This window comes from Corylus avellana, chromosome ca3 (assembly GCF_901000735.1).
Source record: "Corylus avellana chromosome ca3, CavTom2PMs-1.0".
NCBI lineage: Eukaryota > Viridiplantae > Streptophyta > Magnoliopsida > Fagales > Betulaceae > Corylus > Corylus avellana.
In genome coordinates, this window is record NC_081543.1 from 5,176,220 (window position 1) to 5,188,716 (window position 12,497).

Consider the following 12,497-nt stretch of genomic DNA (forward strand, 5'->3'; position numbering starts at 1 on the left):
TGACATGCATTAGCAAATTGTAAAAGAGTTGTAGGCATAACGTTAATCTGTTTCAATTAGTACTAATTGAGTAACATTAAGAGTTTGTTATGGTTGAATCAAATAAGTTCGCTGGATTAAAGAATTAAGAGGATCAAATTTCTTGTTAGATTCTAAGAAGAAGTTGTTTAGCATGAGCTGGAAGGCTATGAATAAAGCTAAGTAGTTGTCTTCTTTCATTACAAATTGAAGGTTCAGGTTTCCTCGAACCTTATTCTTCTTATGTTTTTTCTATCTAGAAAGAAGAAAATTAAGAAGAAAACATCTCAAGAAGATAACCCACCACCAGCAAATCGACCCATTAATTACTCGATCTGTTGCATTAGTAAATAACAAAATGTGCATGGCATGATCATCTGCAACTTGATAGTGGATGCTATGCCATAATTAGTAGGCGAATATTGGATTTTTAATCATCTTTCTCAATCAACAAGGAACTAGGAAACTAATCATACTGAAATTGGAGCAAAGTTTGGATGGAAAACCAAGTCGAAATCTTGTCTCAATCCTTTCATTTTGGGAACTAGCTGCTGAAACGGCGGAGTCTGGGCTTCTCTGCTCAAGCCCCCTCGTGTGATGCTCAAGTCTGCACACTGTCTTGCTCCGCTCGAGCGGAGCTCATTGTGTCGACACTGTTGCTCTACACAACACCACTGCTCGAACGGTGCCTTCTGCGTGTACCAAAGGCAGGGCTGTGTCGTCCAACATCACTTTCACTTATTATATGCGAAAGAGGAAGTCAATTAGGTAATAGAATACATCTCTACCACTTCAAGCATAGGGGAACTTCAGCAAAAAAGTCCTCAAGGGGCAAACTATGGCAAGTTTATTTCTGGTACTCCAGGAATAACTAACTAATTGAACGTAAAGAAAGCTCTGAAGTTACTTGTTACCTTTGCTTAAGCTACAATGTGCTCACCAACTTGCCACAGCCTACCGATATTCAATGTTATAATAGCACGTCGAGCATGAAATTTATTTAGAATTGCTGAAAAGCAATATTCATGTCTGGTGTTCCAGATGTACGATTGATCAAGATAACAGCACAAGTATTACATATGAGTACAAATGAACTTACAATTGAAGTAGATCTAGCAGAAAGCTGATGCTACAGCAGAAGAAAGAACTGGAGCAACAAGTACTTGCTGACTGTCCCAAATATTGTAAGGAATGCAGTGAAATCTTGAACCCTTTCAATGTCTCTACATATATGGTTCTTTGGAGGTAATGTACACTCTACACATCATTATTAACAAATGATTAATAGGGTTCTTTAACGCTGTTATTTTCTCATCAGTCTGCTTGAGGGTTGAAACAAATGTCAGTGCTTTGCATTCTATCAGTACCAATAAGTGATAACCTGTCATCATAAACATTCACATACCCAAATGAATCTGTTCCTGGAGGGCATTCTAGGGCAGCTTCAAGGACTCTGTGGTGCACTCCATGGGAGTCAATTGAGTGCCCACCTCTGTGATCATGCCCAGCTAGGCAAACCTTTACACAATCATATCTGTGTATAACATCCATTACTTCATTGTAATTCCAAAGAAGTGCTTCTTTTGACGATGCACCAGGATCTAGAGGAATATGGCAACAGACCACTACTTTCTGATTTAGCTTCGATGCTTCCTGAAGTACACCATCTAACCATTCCAATTGTTGTTTCCCAACTCCTCCATTGAACATAAGGAACCTTCTCTCAAGGCCCACTAGTCCCGAAGGACTGTTCTTTTCAGAATTTGGGTTCTTTTCACGGAGAAAATTTAAGGCTTCTAACATGTTTGGATGATCTTGAGGCCAGCCAATGGCACTGATATCATAGCCATCCAGAACAACGAATCTGTACTCTGGAGTTGGTGAAAACTCAAAATAGGCATGATCATCAACACTTGGAATCTTCAGTAAGGGAAGTAATTTGCTGCGGGGAAGATTGTAGAGGCAGTGATTACCAATCATGTGATAGACAGGGCCATTGAATTTGTCGAATTCATTAATAACTTTCTTCACAGAATCTAGAGATTGGTCCTTGGGGCAAAACCCATCAACAATGTCCCCAAAATTTATCGTGAATTTAAGCTTCTGGTGGTGGTTCCAGTTCTGCACTGCCCTCTGCAACACAAGAATACTATGCCGATAATATCGAGGAACCCCAATAAATGAGCGACCGTCAGGAATATCAGCATACTGAACGTCAGAGATAACCCCAAAAGAAAAGAGAGGTGGCTTCTCTTGTGCATTTGATAATCCATTTGAAGAGCCCATGGTGCAGCTAGCACTTGAAACCTATCAAACAAAGCGAACAGATTGCTATTAGCAAATGAGATGGTAATGGCTTGCACATTGGTTTGAAAAATTGATAATTAGCATGCTAATAAACCCAGCTTGGAAACTATGACAAACCTAATAAAAACATATAAAAATTTCAAAAAAGAAAGAATATCCAATTAATCCGAAAAGCTTATAAAATGGAAGGAATCCACCACTATCGCATATCAAGCTAAGAAATGCTAACAAAAAATTTACTACATTGTTATGAACTGCTTTCATAAATCTCCTATTAATTTATCACAAACTTTCTATTGGAAAGAGACAAAAATTAACTTGCTCACTAACCCAGATTATATAAAGGTAAATCCACTATTCCATCCCATTCCAGTCTGATTTACCAATGAGATCTTTCAACTATTCTAAGCACAATATCACTCCTAATTTCCACCTTTCACCACCAAACAAACCTGTCGGCGTTCAACCCTGCTCACCCATAAACCAAACGCTGCCAAAGACTACCCACAACCACCGGTTCACTACCACCAAAAGCCACCGACCACCGATTACATTCTTTCGTTTTTTCTTTGTGTTTATGTAAGCAAACAATTAAGCCTATCCAACATAGCGACAGATACTTTCCCAACCTTAAAATCCAAGCAAAGAACACGATAAATGTTAAGCTATCATTATAAGCATAAAATGCACATGGGTCATCAACAATTTGAGTTCTAAGAAAAGCTCACACTCTTTTTAGATAACCAAACCAAACAATGCAACAACGACCCAGATGAGAGAAAGTAGCAAAGAAAAGTTGGACCAGAAGAGAGACAGCAGTAAGCACGTACGGTTCGTCTACGATCTGAAACGCCGATCTGTCTTCGGCGTTTGTTGGAGGGAGGAGAGAGAGATAGATTTGGGTTTTTCTTCGTATCAAAAGTCAGAGTCCTCGAGCACCACGGAGTGCACACGGCGGCGCTTTGGGGCAGATGAAACGAACTTGATTCTGTCAGCATCTTTTTAGTTGGGGTAGCTGTGTGAGGTAGTTGGTTACGGTCCGGGTCGGCATAATGACCCAAATACTCTTTGTTTCCAAACACAATTACCTAATTGCCAACATTCAATTTTATTTTAGGAATAAATGCAAAATTAGTCTATGTTGACCTAAATTATAAATCACTTAATAGTCTTAATGTAGTATAAAAAATAATTTATAAGTCTATGTAGTTCGCCTAAATTACAAATTGCCCCATGTGATATAAAAAATAATTTATAGGGTCTCAAGGTAAGCTAAAATAATAGTTTACTCATTGAAATCAATTTCCGTCAACTACCTTAACAAAATCCGTAACTTTGTCACGTCATACCTAATAAAAACGAGACACATGTTATTATTAATTTCTTGCTTTAAAAAATGACAATTAAGATTTTTCACATCATTTTAGGGCACCAGCAAAGATTACACATCAGCCATCTCTCTAGTTATTTAAGTCATATTGCTACAGTAAAGTAACATAATCTCTTTTATCCCCGAAATTTTACTTTGTGTGTAACCCTCTCTCATTTTCATATTTCTTGTCACGATTTGTGAGCATTTTGCAAGAATTTGACGGTCACATTTTTTAACCATTGAAAAATAAATAAAAACAACATTCAAGTTAATAAATTATGACAAAGTTTTCATTCAAATCAAGTTGAATAAACTTGGGTTACTACTTTTACTAAACTGATATTTATCTTTAGAACATGTAAATTGTTTTTAGTGAGTAAACTGTTATTTTGTTTTACCCTGGTGACCTATAAATTATTTTTTATAACATAAATAGTGATTTGTGATTTAAGCCATCTACAATGACCAATTTTATTTTATTTTATTGCCAATTTACAATTCTAAACTCAGCGAGGCAATATGCTGGGATGAGACGTGGCACAATATAAGCGCTATGATTGATAGCCCACACTAAAGGTCGGCAAGCGAAACATAGCCTTCTTAAAATAAAATAAAAGATTTATTTATTCACTAAACATATATAGTCAACTTTATTGATTATTTGATGCTTCCTCAAGATAATTATTTGATGCTTCCACAACATAATTGTCTGGATTGCGTGAGAAGACAGGAGGACTCACCTAATAATTGGAATGGTGGGTTTGAAAGAATGAGGGGTTGAGATTGATTGGCAAAACCCAGAAAGAGGTGAGCAGATAAATTATGTTTACTGTACTGTGGCAGCTGTACAGTGGGGATTAAAACGAATAAAATTGCAATTTTCATTCTTCCTATATTCTTAAAACTAATCTATGATGTGAACAATTAAATTTGAGCAATTTAAGATCTTTGTAATAACAAAACTCTGCCAAGCGAAAACTTCTCTGGAGGGGAAAGTCAACCAGCTTGCATTCACGGCTCATCTCAGCACTTGTTCTTGTGTAAACCAGCTTTCCTCAATTTGATGACATTGACTTCCCGTTGTCATATGGATGGATGATGGATCTGATGGACAAGCTTCTCCGGCAATTGCTTCGTAGCCTACAAAAAATATGCAAAGGTAAATCTAAAACCAACCCAGAACCTTGTGCATAATGATAAACAGATTGAAGATTTCATGATAATGTACCTGGAAGTGTCTCATGTGCAAAATCGGTTCACACCCAACATCTGCAACCGACTTTCCATTAGGGGTTTGCAATTTAAATCTCTCAGTTTCGTATGCTGTCAGAATACTTTTCTCGTCGGGTAGTTGGTGGCAAACTTTTAGAAGGGAGCTAAGAGAATTCATCTGCCAGATTACAGTAAAAACAAGATGAGAAGCCCAACTTTTAAGCATCACTTTGGAAATAATTAGAGCTCAGGATTAGAAGAAAGACATCTCTCATTCATTATTGTTACTGCACAAGCCTTCAAGTAAAATATAAGGTCAATCTGGCAAACGTTAAAAGTTTGGCACAATTCCCTTCAATTTTCCTAGGTGACTTTGTTGGATAATATTTACTCAAGCATGAAACTGCCCAAAGCTAGACAAAATCCTCCAATCCAGGTCTTTTAGCAAATAAACAAATGATAATTCGTATATTATTAAGTTTCTTCGATCTTCCATCGCAAAAGCTTAAGTTATTAAAGGGAGTGAGCCAATTAGTACATAAACCAACAGTGAGCCTCAAGCACAATCAAAGAAACAAATTCTGATACCATATGAGAGCATCCAACCCAAAAAAAGTTAAAACTGCTAAGTAGAGAAACCCAAATAATACATAAACCCATACAGAGTAACAACACAAACCATTTGGGATATCCTGTCAGATTTACATGGAGGAGGAAAAGAAAAGAAAAGAATTTTTAACATTTAAATCAGAACAAAATTCAATCATAAGGGTTTGATAACTGAAACCAAACCCAGTTAGACATGGGCAGGTTGATTGGGTCCTTGGCACGCCCACTAATTTGACATATCATTGTCTGGTTAAGATTTTTACTAGCATGACAGAATACTCGTATTCATATGGAAGAATGAGAATAGAAAGACCATTATTTATTTCTGGACATTAATGCCTAACTTTACCTACAACCTCATATTTTAACTGCAAACCAATACATTTAGTTATTGAAATAACTTATTTTGGAGATTAATTAGATGCACAATCCAATTGCAAACAAGTATTTTGTAACTTAGTTTAGTCACCATTATGTATCAAACTTGCCTAGGATATCAGCTCTAACCCAGACATATTAGATTTCAAGATTGAACCTATATTCTTGTATTTTTGGCAATAGAAAGAGCTGAAGGGTAGATTTCTGAATCTCATTTATTCTAGAAACTCTGAAGCCCTTCCCCAAGCGTTTCTTTGTTTTAGGCACAGAACATTTTGCCTGTATTCTTAGTCTTTCTGAGAGAATGTAAATCAGTGTAAACCACATAGCCTAGTATGTGGAAACTATGGTGTGCATGCTTGAGCAGACGTAGTTTGTGTACAGCCGGCCCAAAATGCAATGGCAAACAATATACATGCTTGCATGCACATTGAGACATGCAGCAGATACTCTAATCTGATAATAGAAAGAAACAATGAAATCTATGCAGTTAAAGCATTACATGCTCACCTTCATGTATGGACAGGATGCACAGCCTCCATGGATGGAACATCCCTCTCCACTAGCAACTCCAGGTATAACAGGTAGGATAATGTCACCCATTTTAACTGACGATTTTGATGTTCTTGTTATTGAGTCTGATGAAACAGGAAACACTATTTCAACCTTGATTTTTGCTTCTCCTGAAGGTGATCCAGAACCTAACAAATTGCGAACGGCTGCAACAATTGAAGTCACCATTCCGGTTTCTGTTCCTAATACAAATTGGAGGTGGTCATTGACCTTTCTATCTAAAGCCTCTTGAACCCTCTGTTTTATAAAATCTAGTATGTTTTGGGTGGAACCAACAACGCCCATTCCTCTTCTCTTTGCTTCCATTGCCAAAGAAAACATTTCTCCAGGGACCTCAAAATGAGCAGTAAGGAATGCATCACAGTACATTTCATTTATCTTCTCTACAACTTCATGTCCAAAAAGGTGATGTACAATGCACGTTCCTTCCTGATATGAGAACATATAATCAGCATATAAAAGAAAAAAGCAGTCCTAGATTCCATATCTGCAAAGGCAAGATAGAATAAAGAAAAATGATGTAATGTTGTTTTGCTAGCTATGGTTACAAATGTTAGCCAATGAACCAGTAGCAGGCGTGATAAACTGTACGGCAAATTAAGAAAGACGGCAAATTAGAAGCAACATTTTGCCAATAAGTGAGTAACATAACTGGCAATAATCATATGCTCTGAAACTATGAGCCCAGCAATAGTGCTTATTAGCAATTATACATTTATTTTTTATGTACAGTATGCTTTCCTTCATGTGGGTGAAGTTGTTGGAGAAAACGTTCCCTGTCCTCCTCTAAAATAACTAAGCCCTCTATTTGCAAAAATTTCAGTAAGGATGACATCTCGGTGGAAAGAGAAACTGAGCCACCAATCACCTACACAGTCAAAAGAGACTACCATGTACCAAGCTCAATCACCAGAAAGCATATCATCAGCTGGGAACAAATTTCTATGTTAACAATATTCATGGTGGTGGCCGATCAAATAATATATGCATCTATTATATTTCGTTCCCTATATTGCACTATCTCTATACAGTGAAATGGCAAATAAACAAACAGTATATAGTTACCATGCCATTAATTGGATAAATTTGCACTACTAGGAAGTTAAAAATACTTTATTATAAAAATAGATAATTAAAAAAAAAAAAAAAAAAAACCTTAGGTACCATGCCATTAATTGGATAAATTTGCACTACTAGGATGTTAAAAATACTTTATTATAAAAATAGATAATAAAAAATAAAAAAAAATAAAAAAAAAACCTTAGGTACCATGCCATTAATTGGATAAATATAAAAATAGCTAATAATAAAAAAAAAGTACACAAGTTAGCACCAAGTTAATATACAAAGTATACTTTCTCTAACTTTTACTGCCATAAATGCAAATAAACTCGATTCCACCTTCACTCCCCCCAAAAACAATTTACCTGATAATAGTGCAGGCGGGGTAACAAAGATTTAATAGAGTCTCTACTGTGTCCTGGATGTATTTCAGCTATTTCTTCATCAGTCATCTTGCTCATCTGCTGGAGCAGCTCTTTAATATTTGCACCCATATAGGAATCAGGCCCATACCATACATTTAAATCTGGCACTTGAGCAAAAGCCTGCAGAAATATAAGTGGCTTGCATTAAAGGAAGAAGATTCCTGCAAGGGTTGGAACCTTGATACTTGATGCGTTAGTATAAGCATTAGAAATGCAGGAGGTGGATGAATAGACACTCATAATACTACCGACCTGCAGAATGGTTGGCACGACATTTGACGAAGTACAGGTAATTGTTGGCACAAGTTCATGAGCATATGCTTTTGTCTCTAGTGAAGTATTAATGTAGATGACATGCAAACCAGGAGGAGACCTAGAGGCTGCCTCAAGATAATTCATATATGAAGGGGAGGCTGCTGCATCTGCCAAGGAACAACCAATGCGTTCATTTGACATCCTGTACACACCAACCTGCACATAAATAACACAGAGAAAAATTATAATGAATTGCTTCTTCAAGAATACAACTGAATCTATGATGTATAAAACATGCTTCATTTAATCCTAGCACAAAAGTTGAAAGGTAGAAACATAAAAGGAAAAAGCATTATGGCATTAGAACTGCTCATCATCAAATATAGAGATGTTAGAGCCCTTAATTTGCAGTGGATTAGGTCTAGAAGAAGAATATTCCATAAAAAAAGATTAGCAAAATTCTTATCAAAAAAAAAGATTAGCAAATTTGCTTACGATTTAGGCACTATTAAGCCATCAATTCATATAGCAGGAATAAAACCCTCATTTTGGTAGTCAAAATCCTGGGCTTGTCCATGCACAAGCACACCCCAAAACCTCTCAAACTCAAGCATGGCCTAGAGTCTGATCCCAGATGCTAGTCAATAAGTATGATGCTGATCGATCATTGGAACCAGATGCATAACAATTATATATGTTCCTTACATCTACTTTCAATCTAAAAATGACAAACTGTAAAATAAAAAGAAATGATGAAAAAGACTTACATCTCCAAAGCCAGCCTGGTCAAGGATTGCACGCACATTTTCTGACATAAAATCTACACCCAAAACTGTAATGAATTGGCATCCAGCTTTTGCCATCTTGACAGCCGCATCTGCCATTACCAATGAATCAGAAATATAAATGTGCGGCCAATGTTTCTGAGCAGCAGTCAAGATGCCTTGGACCTCAGGATCCATGTAAAAATGTGCAACAACACCAATCTTCTTCTCCTTTAGCACATTGACCAGTTCTTGAACCCTACACTCATCGGGGAACAAATATCTTGCCTGCAATTAAACTACAATGGAATTTAGAACTTTAATACTGCCAGGAATCATGAGATATAACAAAAAGTAAACAAATATTTATCAGCAATTAAGATTCTAATCTTGCCTCTTAGGGCAAGCACAGCATTATAAAGCTCAAATGAAGAACTTTACTCATCACAATAAAGGTACTAGAATGCCATGCAAGTGCACGCACATATAAGCATTCTCAACCAAAATAAAGGGCGGGGGAGAGAGAGATTTTGTGCATCAATGCATATAAAGGGGTAACCTTATCAGGTATGACATTCATTATATAAATTAAGATTTTTTTTATTTCCTAATCCCAGATGTCACATGACATGAATTTTCTATTTTTTTTTTTTTTTTCTCCCATTTACTTAAAATCCCAAGGAAGAGTCTAGCATCACCAAATAATGAACTCAGCTAGGCATGACATTGGAACTTTTAAATGGTGGCACTACAAGCTTCTTTAAGAAGTCTTGGTTGTGTACCCTATTGAATTTGGAGTACATCAGATCCTCACACAATAGCAGGCGATAACTAGAATGTCCTCTTTTTCCCCCATCATTTCAGACAGATTTGCATCCTTGCACTCTAATTTGATTTGAGCCAAATACTTCAGCTTGATAGCCAATAAGATAAAACAAAATAACTTCAACAACACTGTGCATGGGGGACACAAAACCAAATAATTGCTATTGAAGAAATGAGATTATGTAATTAAGAAGCTGACCATAGATGGAACAGATACCCAAATGCTCAGGCAACTTGATCACTTTCTAATGAACTTACTGAAATAAAGAGGACAAAAGAAAAAAGGTTTCATTATGAAAATGAACTATGATCCAGCATCACAAAATGTTACCGGGTTTTAAGAATTGTTGATCCACCAAATATAGATTTTATACATATAAAAGAGTTGCCTAGAAAACCTTGAAGAGACCATATATGAGTATCAACTAACTGAAATTATGTAGATCAACGACGCTAATAGCAAGCTTTAGTCGCAAAAACCAAGTTTTTTTTTTTTTTTTTTTCCACTTGATTTCCATCACAACCCAATCCTATTCAAAAACTTTCAACACTGTTCCTTTTGAAACTAACATTGGTAATCAGTCAATTTCCTATCAATAACCCACAAATAATTTCGAACACAACCGAAATTCAACTTTCTACGTCACAATCACACAAAGAAACCCGAAATCAAATAAAGCCAGACACGAATTACCACAAACCTGAGCCTCAGCATAGCTCCCCTTGGCTTCTACCCCGTCCGCCGTCACCACCAGCGACGGGAACGGCTCGAGAGGCGGCACCTTCCCATCGAGCTCCGCCACCAACGCTCTGGTCCTCTTCTGCATGGTGACCAGCACATTGTGCCACGTGTTCATTCTGGACCTCTCTCTCCCAGGCACTCCCACATTCAAATCCGCCAAATCCTCGGTCTTCACTTTCATCACCTCCTCCGGGGCCGCACCGTCGAGAACCCAAACCAGGCACGAGCAGAAACCCTTCGTGATCTCGGAGTCGCTATCGGCGACGAACCGTAACTTCCCGTTCTGGTCCAATCGGGCCTGGAGCCAGACACGGGCCGTGCACCCCATAACCCGGTTGGAGTCGACCCGGGCCACGTCGTCCATCGGGGGGAGAAGCGTCGCGTAGTGGAGCAAGCGCTTGACGCGGTCGATGGGCTCGGAGAGGGACTGGAACTCGGAGACGAGGGAACGGAGCTTCGAGGAGACGAGGTGGGTGGTCTGCGAGGGAGAGAATGTAGCGGCGGAGCATGCGAACGGGGAGCTAGGGTTTCGGGGTTGATTGGGTTTCACAGGGTTCGCGTCCGGTGGTGGAGACTGAATGCATTTGAGGGACTTGTTGAACAACAAGGAAGATTGGGGTCTGAGGAAATGGAGGCGTAAATTGAAAGAGAGAGAATTGTAGTTAGGATTAGGGTTTTGGCTTGCAGAGAAGAAGGAAGAAGAAGAAGATCTCATGGCCATGGCTGCGGAGGAGTCCATTGCTCTGTTTTCGTCGGTGCCTTTTACGTGTTTGTGTTTGGGTTTATGTCAGAGAGAGAGAGAGGGTGTATGGCTAATGGCCTGATAGGTGTGTGGAGTGAATGGAGGAAGAGAGCAGAGAAATCAGAGCCTTTAAAAGAAATAGGAGGAGGAGGAAAAAACTGAGGAGAAGACCGAAGAGGCGGGCAGGACTCGGAAAGGTTACCAACCAGCCAACTAGAAGGAAAGGAAACTACGCGCGAAGAAGAGAGACGGCTTGAAAATGAAACGGAACGGATTCAGGGCCAAGAGGGATGTAGATTACATTCATGGTCATGACTCATGGGTCCAAATCCAATGTCGCTTTTCCATTAAAGAGCACCACTTGTGAATTCAACGGGGTCCCCATCTATGCACTTTTCCTTTTATTTTTGTTGTTTGTGCATAGTGAAAATGCAGGTAGATAATAATCGCCGGTGTTTACTATTCACACTTATTTGCTATTCGTATTGATGTGGCACTTAATAGAATTCGTCAAATATTTTAAATGAATTTGACTCAAATAACTAAATTGATTTGTTGGCCTATCAAAGAGACTTTTGAATTCACTTTAATTCAATACGAAAGTGAGCGATTTATAATTTAGGTCAGTAATAAGGACTGAATTTTTATTTATCTCTTAATTTATTGTAAGATTCCTTCAACTATCTAATTGTTATTATCTTCAACTATGAATGGCTCTTTAGTTTGTAATTGAAATGCATGACAATATTGATGTAAGTTGTATCTTTAACACGTTTCCCTCAAACTCAACCGTAATGGATGAACATTGAGTTTGGAGTAAAGAGTGATAAGCCAAGTAGAAACAAGTGGCTGATATTTAACACGCCTCCAAATACTAGGAAACCAATCACCATGAATTTTGATGTAAGCCTCAAAGCTGGATAGCAGTCCATTGGTGATGGTAGGACAATGCCAAAATCCAACAGATGTTCGGAGCCTGATGAACTGCACTTGAATTGGGTCAGCCTCTAGATGACAAAAAAGACCAAGGATTTTTCACAACTGTTCATAATAAGAATACTTGTGGGGGGTTGTCAGCAACATCCGATAGTAGATAGCGAATAAAATGGATGAATTGATCCATCATGAGAGGGACTTGCTTACAAAGTCTTATATTATGTTTAGATAGACCTAAAGAAAAGAACCAAAGGTCTAGGAATTTCAATAGTCTCAA

The 12,497-nt window shown here is 37.9% G+C and overlaps 2 protein-coding genes across 3 annotated transcripts; both read right to left on the minus strand.

The window, feature by feature from the left end:
• Positions 1-325: 325 nt before the first annotated feature.
• On the minus strand, positions 326-3,322 carry LOC132175209 (manganese-dependent ADP-ribose/CDP-alcohol diphosphatase). Of its 2 annotated transcripts, XR_009439398.1 has the most exons (3): positions 3,156-3,322; positions 1,118-2,325; positions 326-755 (listed from the first exon to the last, which is right to left on the minus strand). XR_009439398.1 is itself a non-coding variant. In XM_059587080.1 (2 exons), the coding sequence occupies exon 2, from the start codon at positions 2,302-2,304 to the stop codon at positions 1,333-1,335; it is 972 nt and encodes a 323-aa protein (XP_059443063.1). In that variant the 5' UTR covers positions 2,305-2,325; positions 3,156-3,322; the 3' UTR covers positions 987-1,332. The 2 variants fall into 2 exon arrangements, 1 of the variants encoding a protein (XP_059443063.1); XM_059587080.1 differs by lacking the exon at positions 326-755 and having other exon boundaries at positions 987-2,325.
• A 1,135-nt stretch (positions 3,323-4,457) lies between these two features.
• On the minus strand, positions 4,458-11,559 carry LOC132175515 (quinolinate synthase, chloroplastic). Its single transcript, XM_059587487.1, has 7 exons — positions 10,502-11,559; positions 8,979-9,263; positions 8,209-8,427; positions 7,897-8,076; positions 6,407-6,898; positions 4,926-5,087; positions 4,458-4,837 (listed from the first exon to the last, which is right to left on the minus strand). Exons 1-7 carry the CDS (start codon positions 11,279-11,281, stop codon positions 4,781-4,783), a joined length of 2,175 nt encoding a protein of 724 aa, XP_059443470.1. The 5' UTR covers positions 11,282-11,559; the 3' UTR covers positions 4,458-4,780.
• Positions 11,560-12,497: the final 938 nt, after the last annotated feature.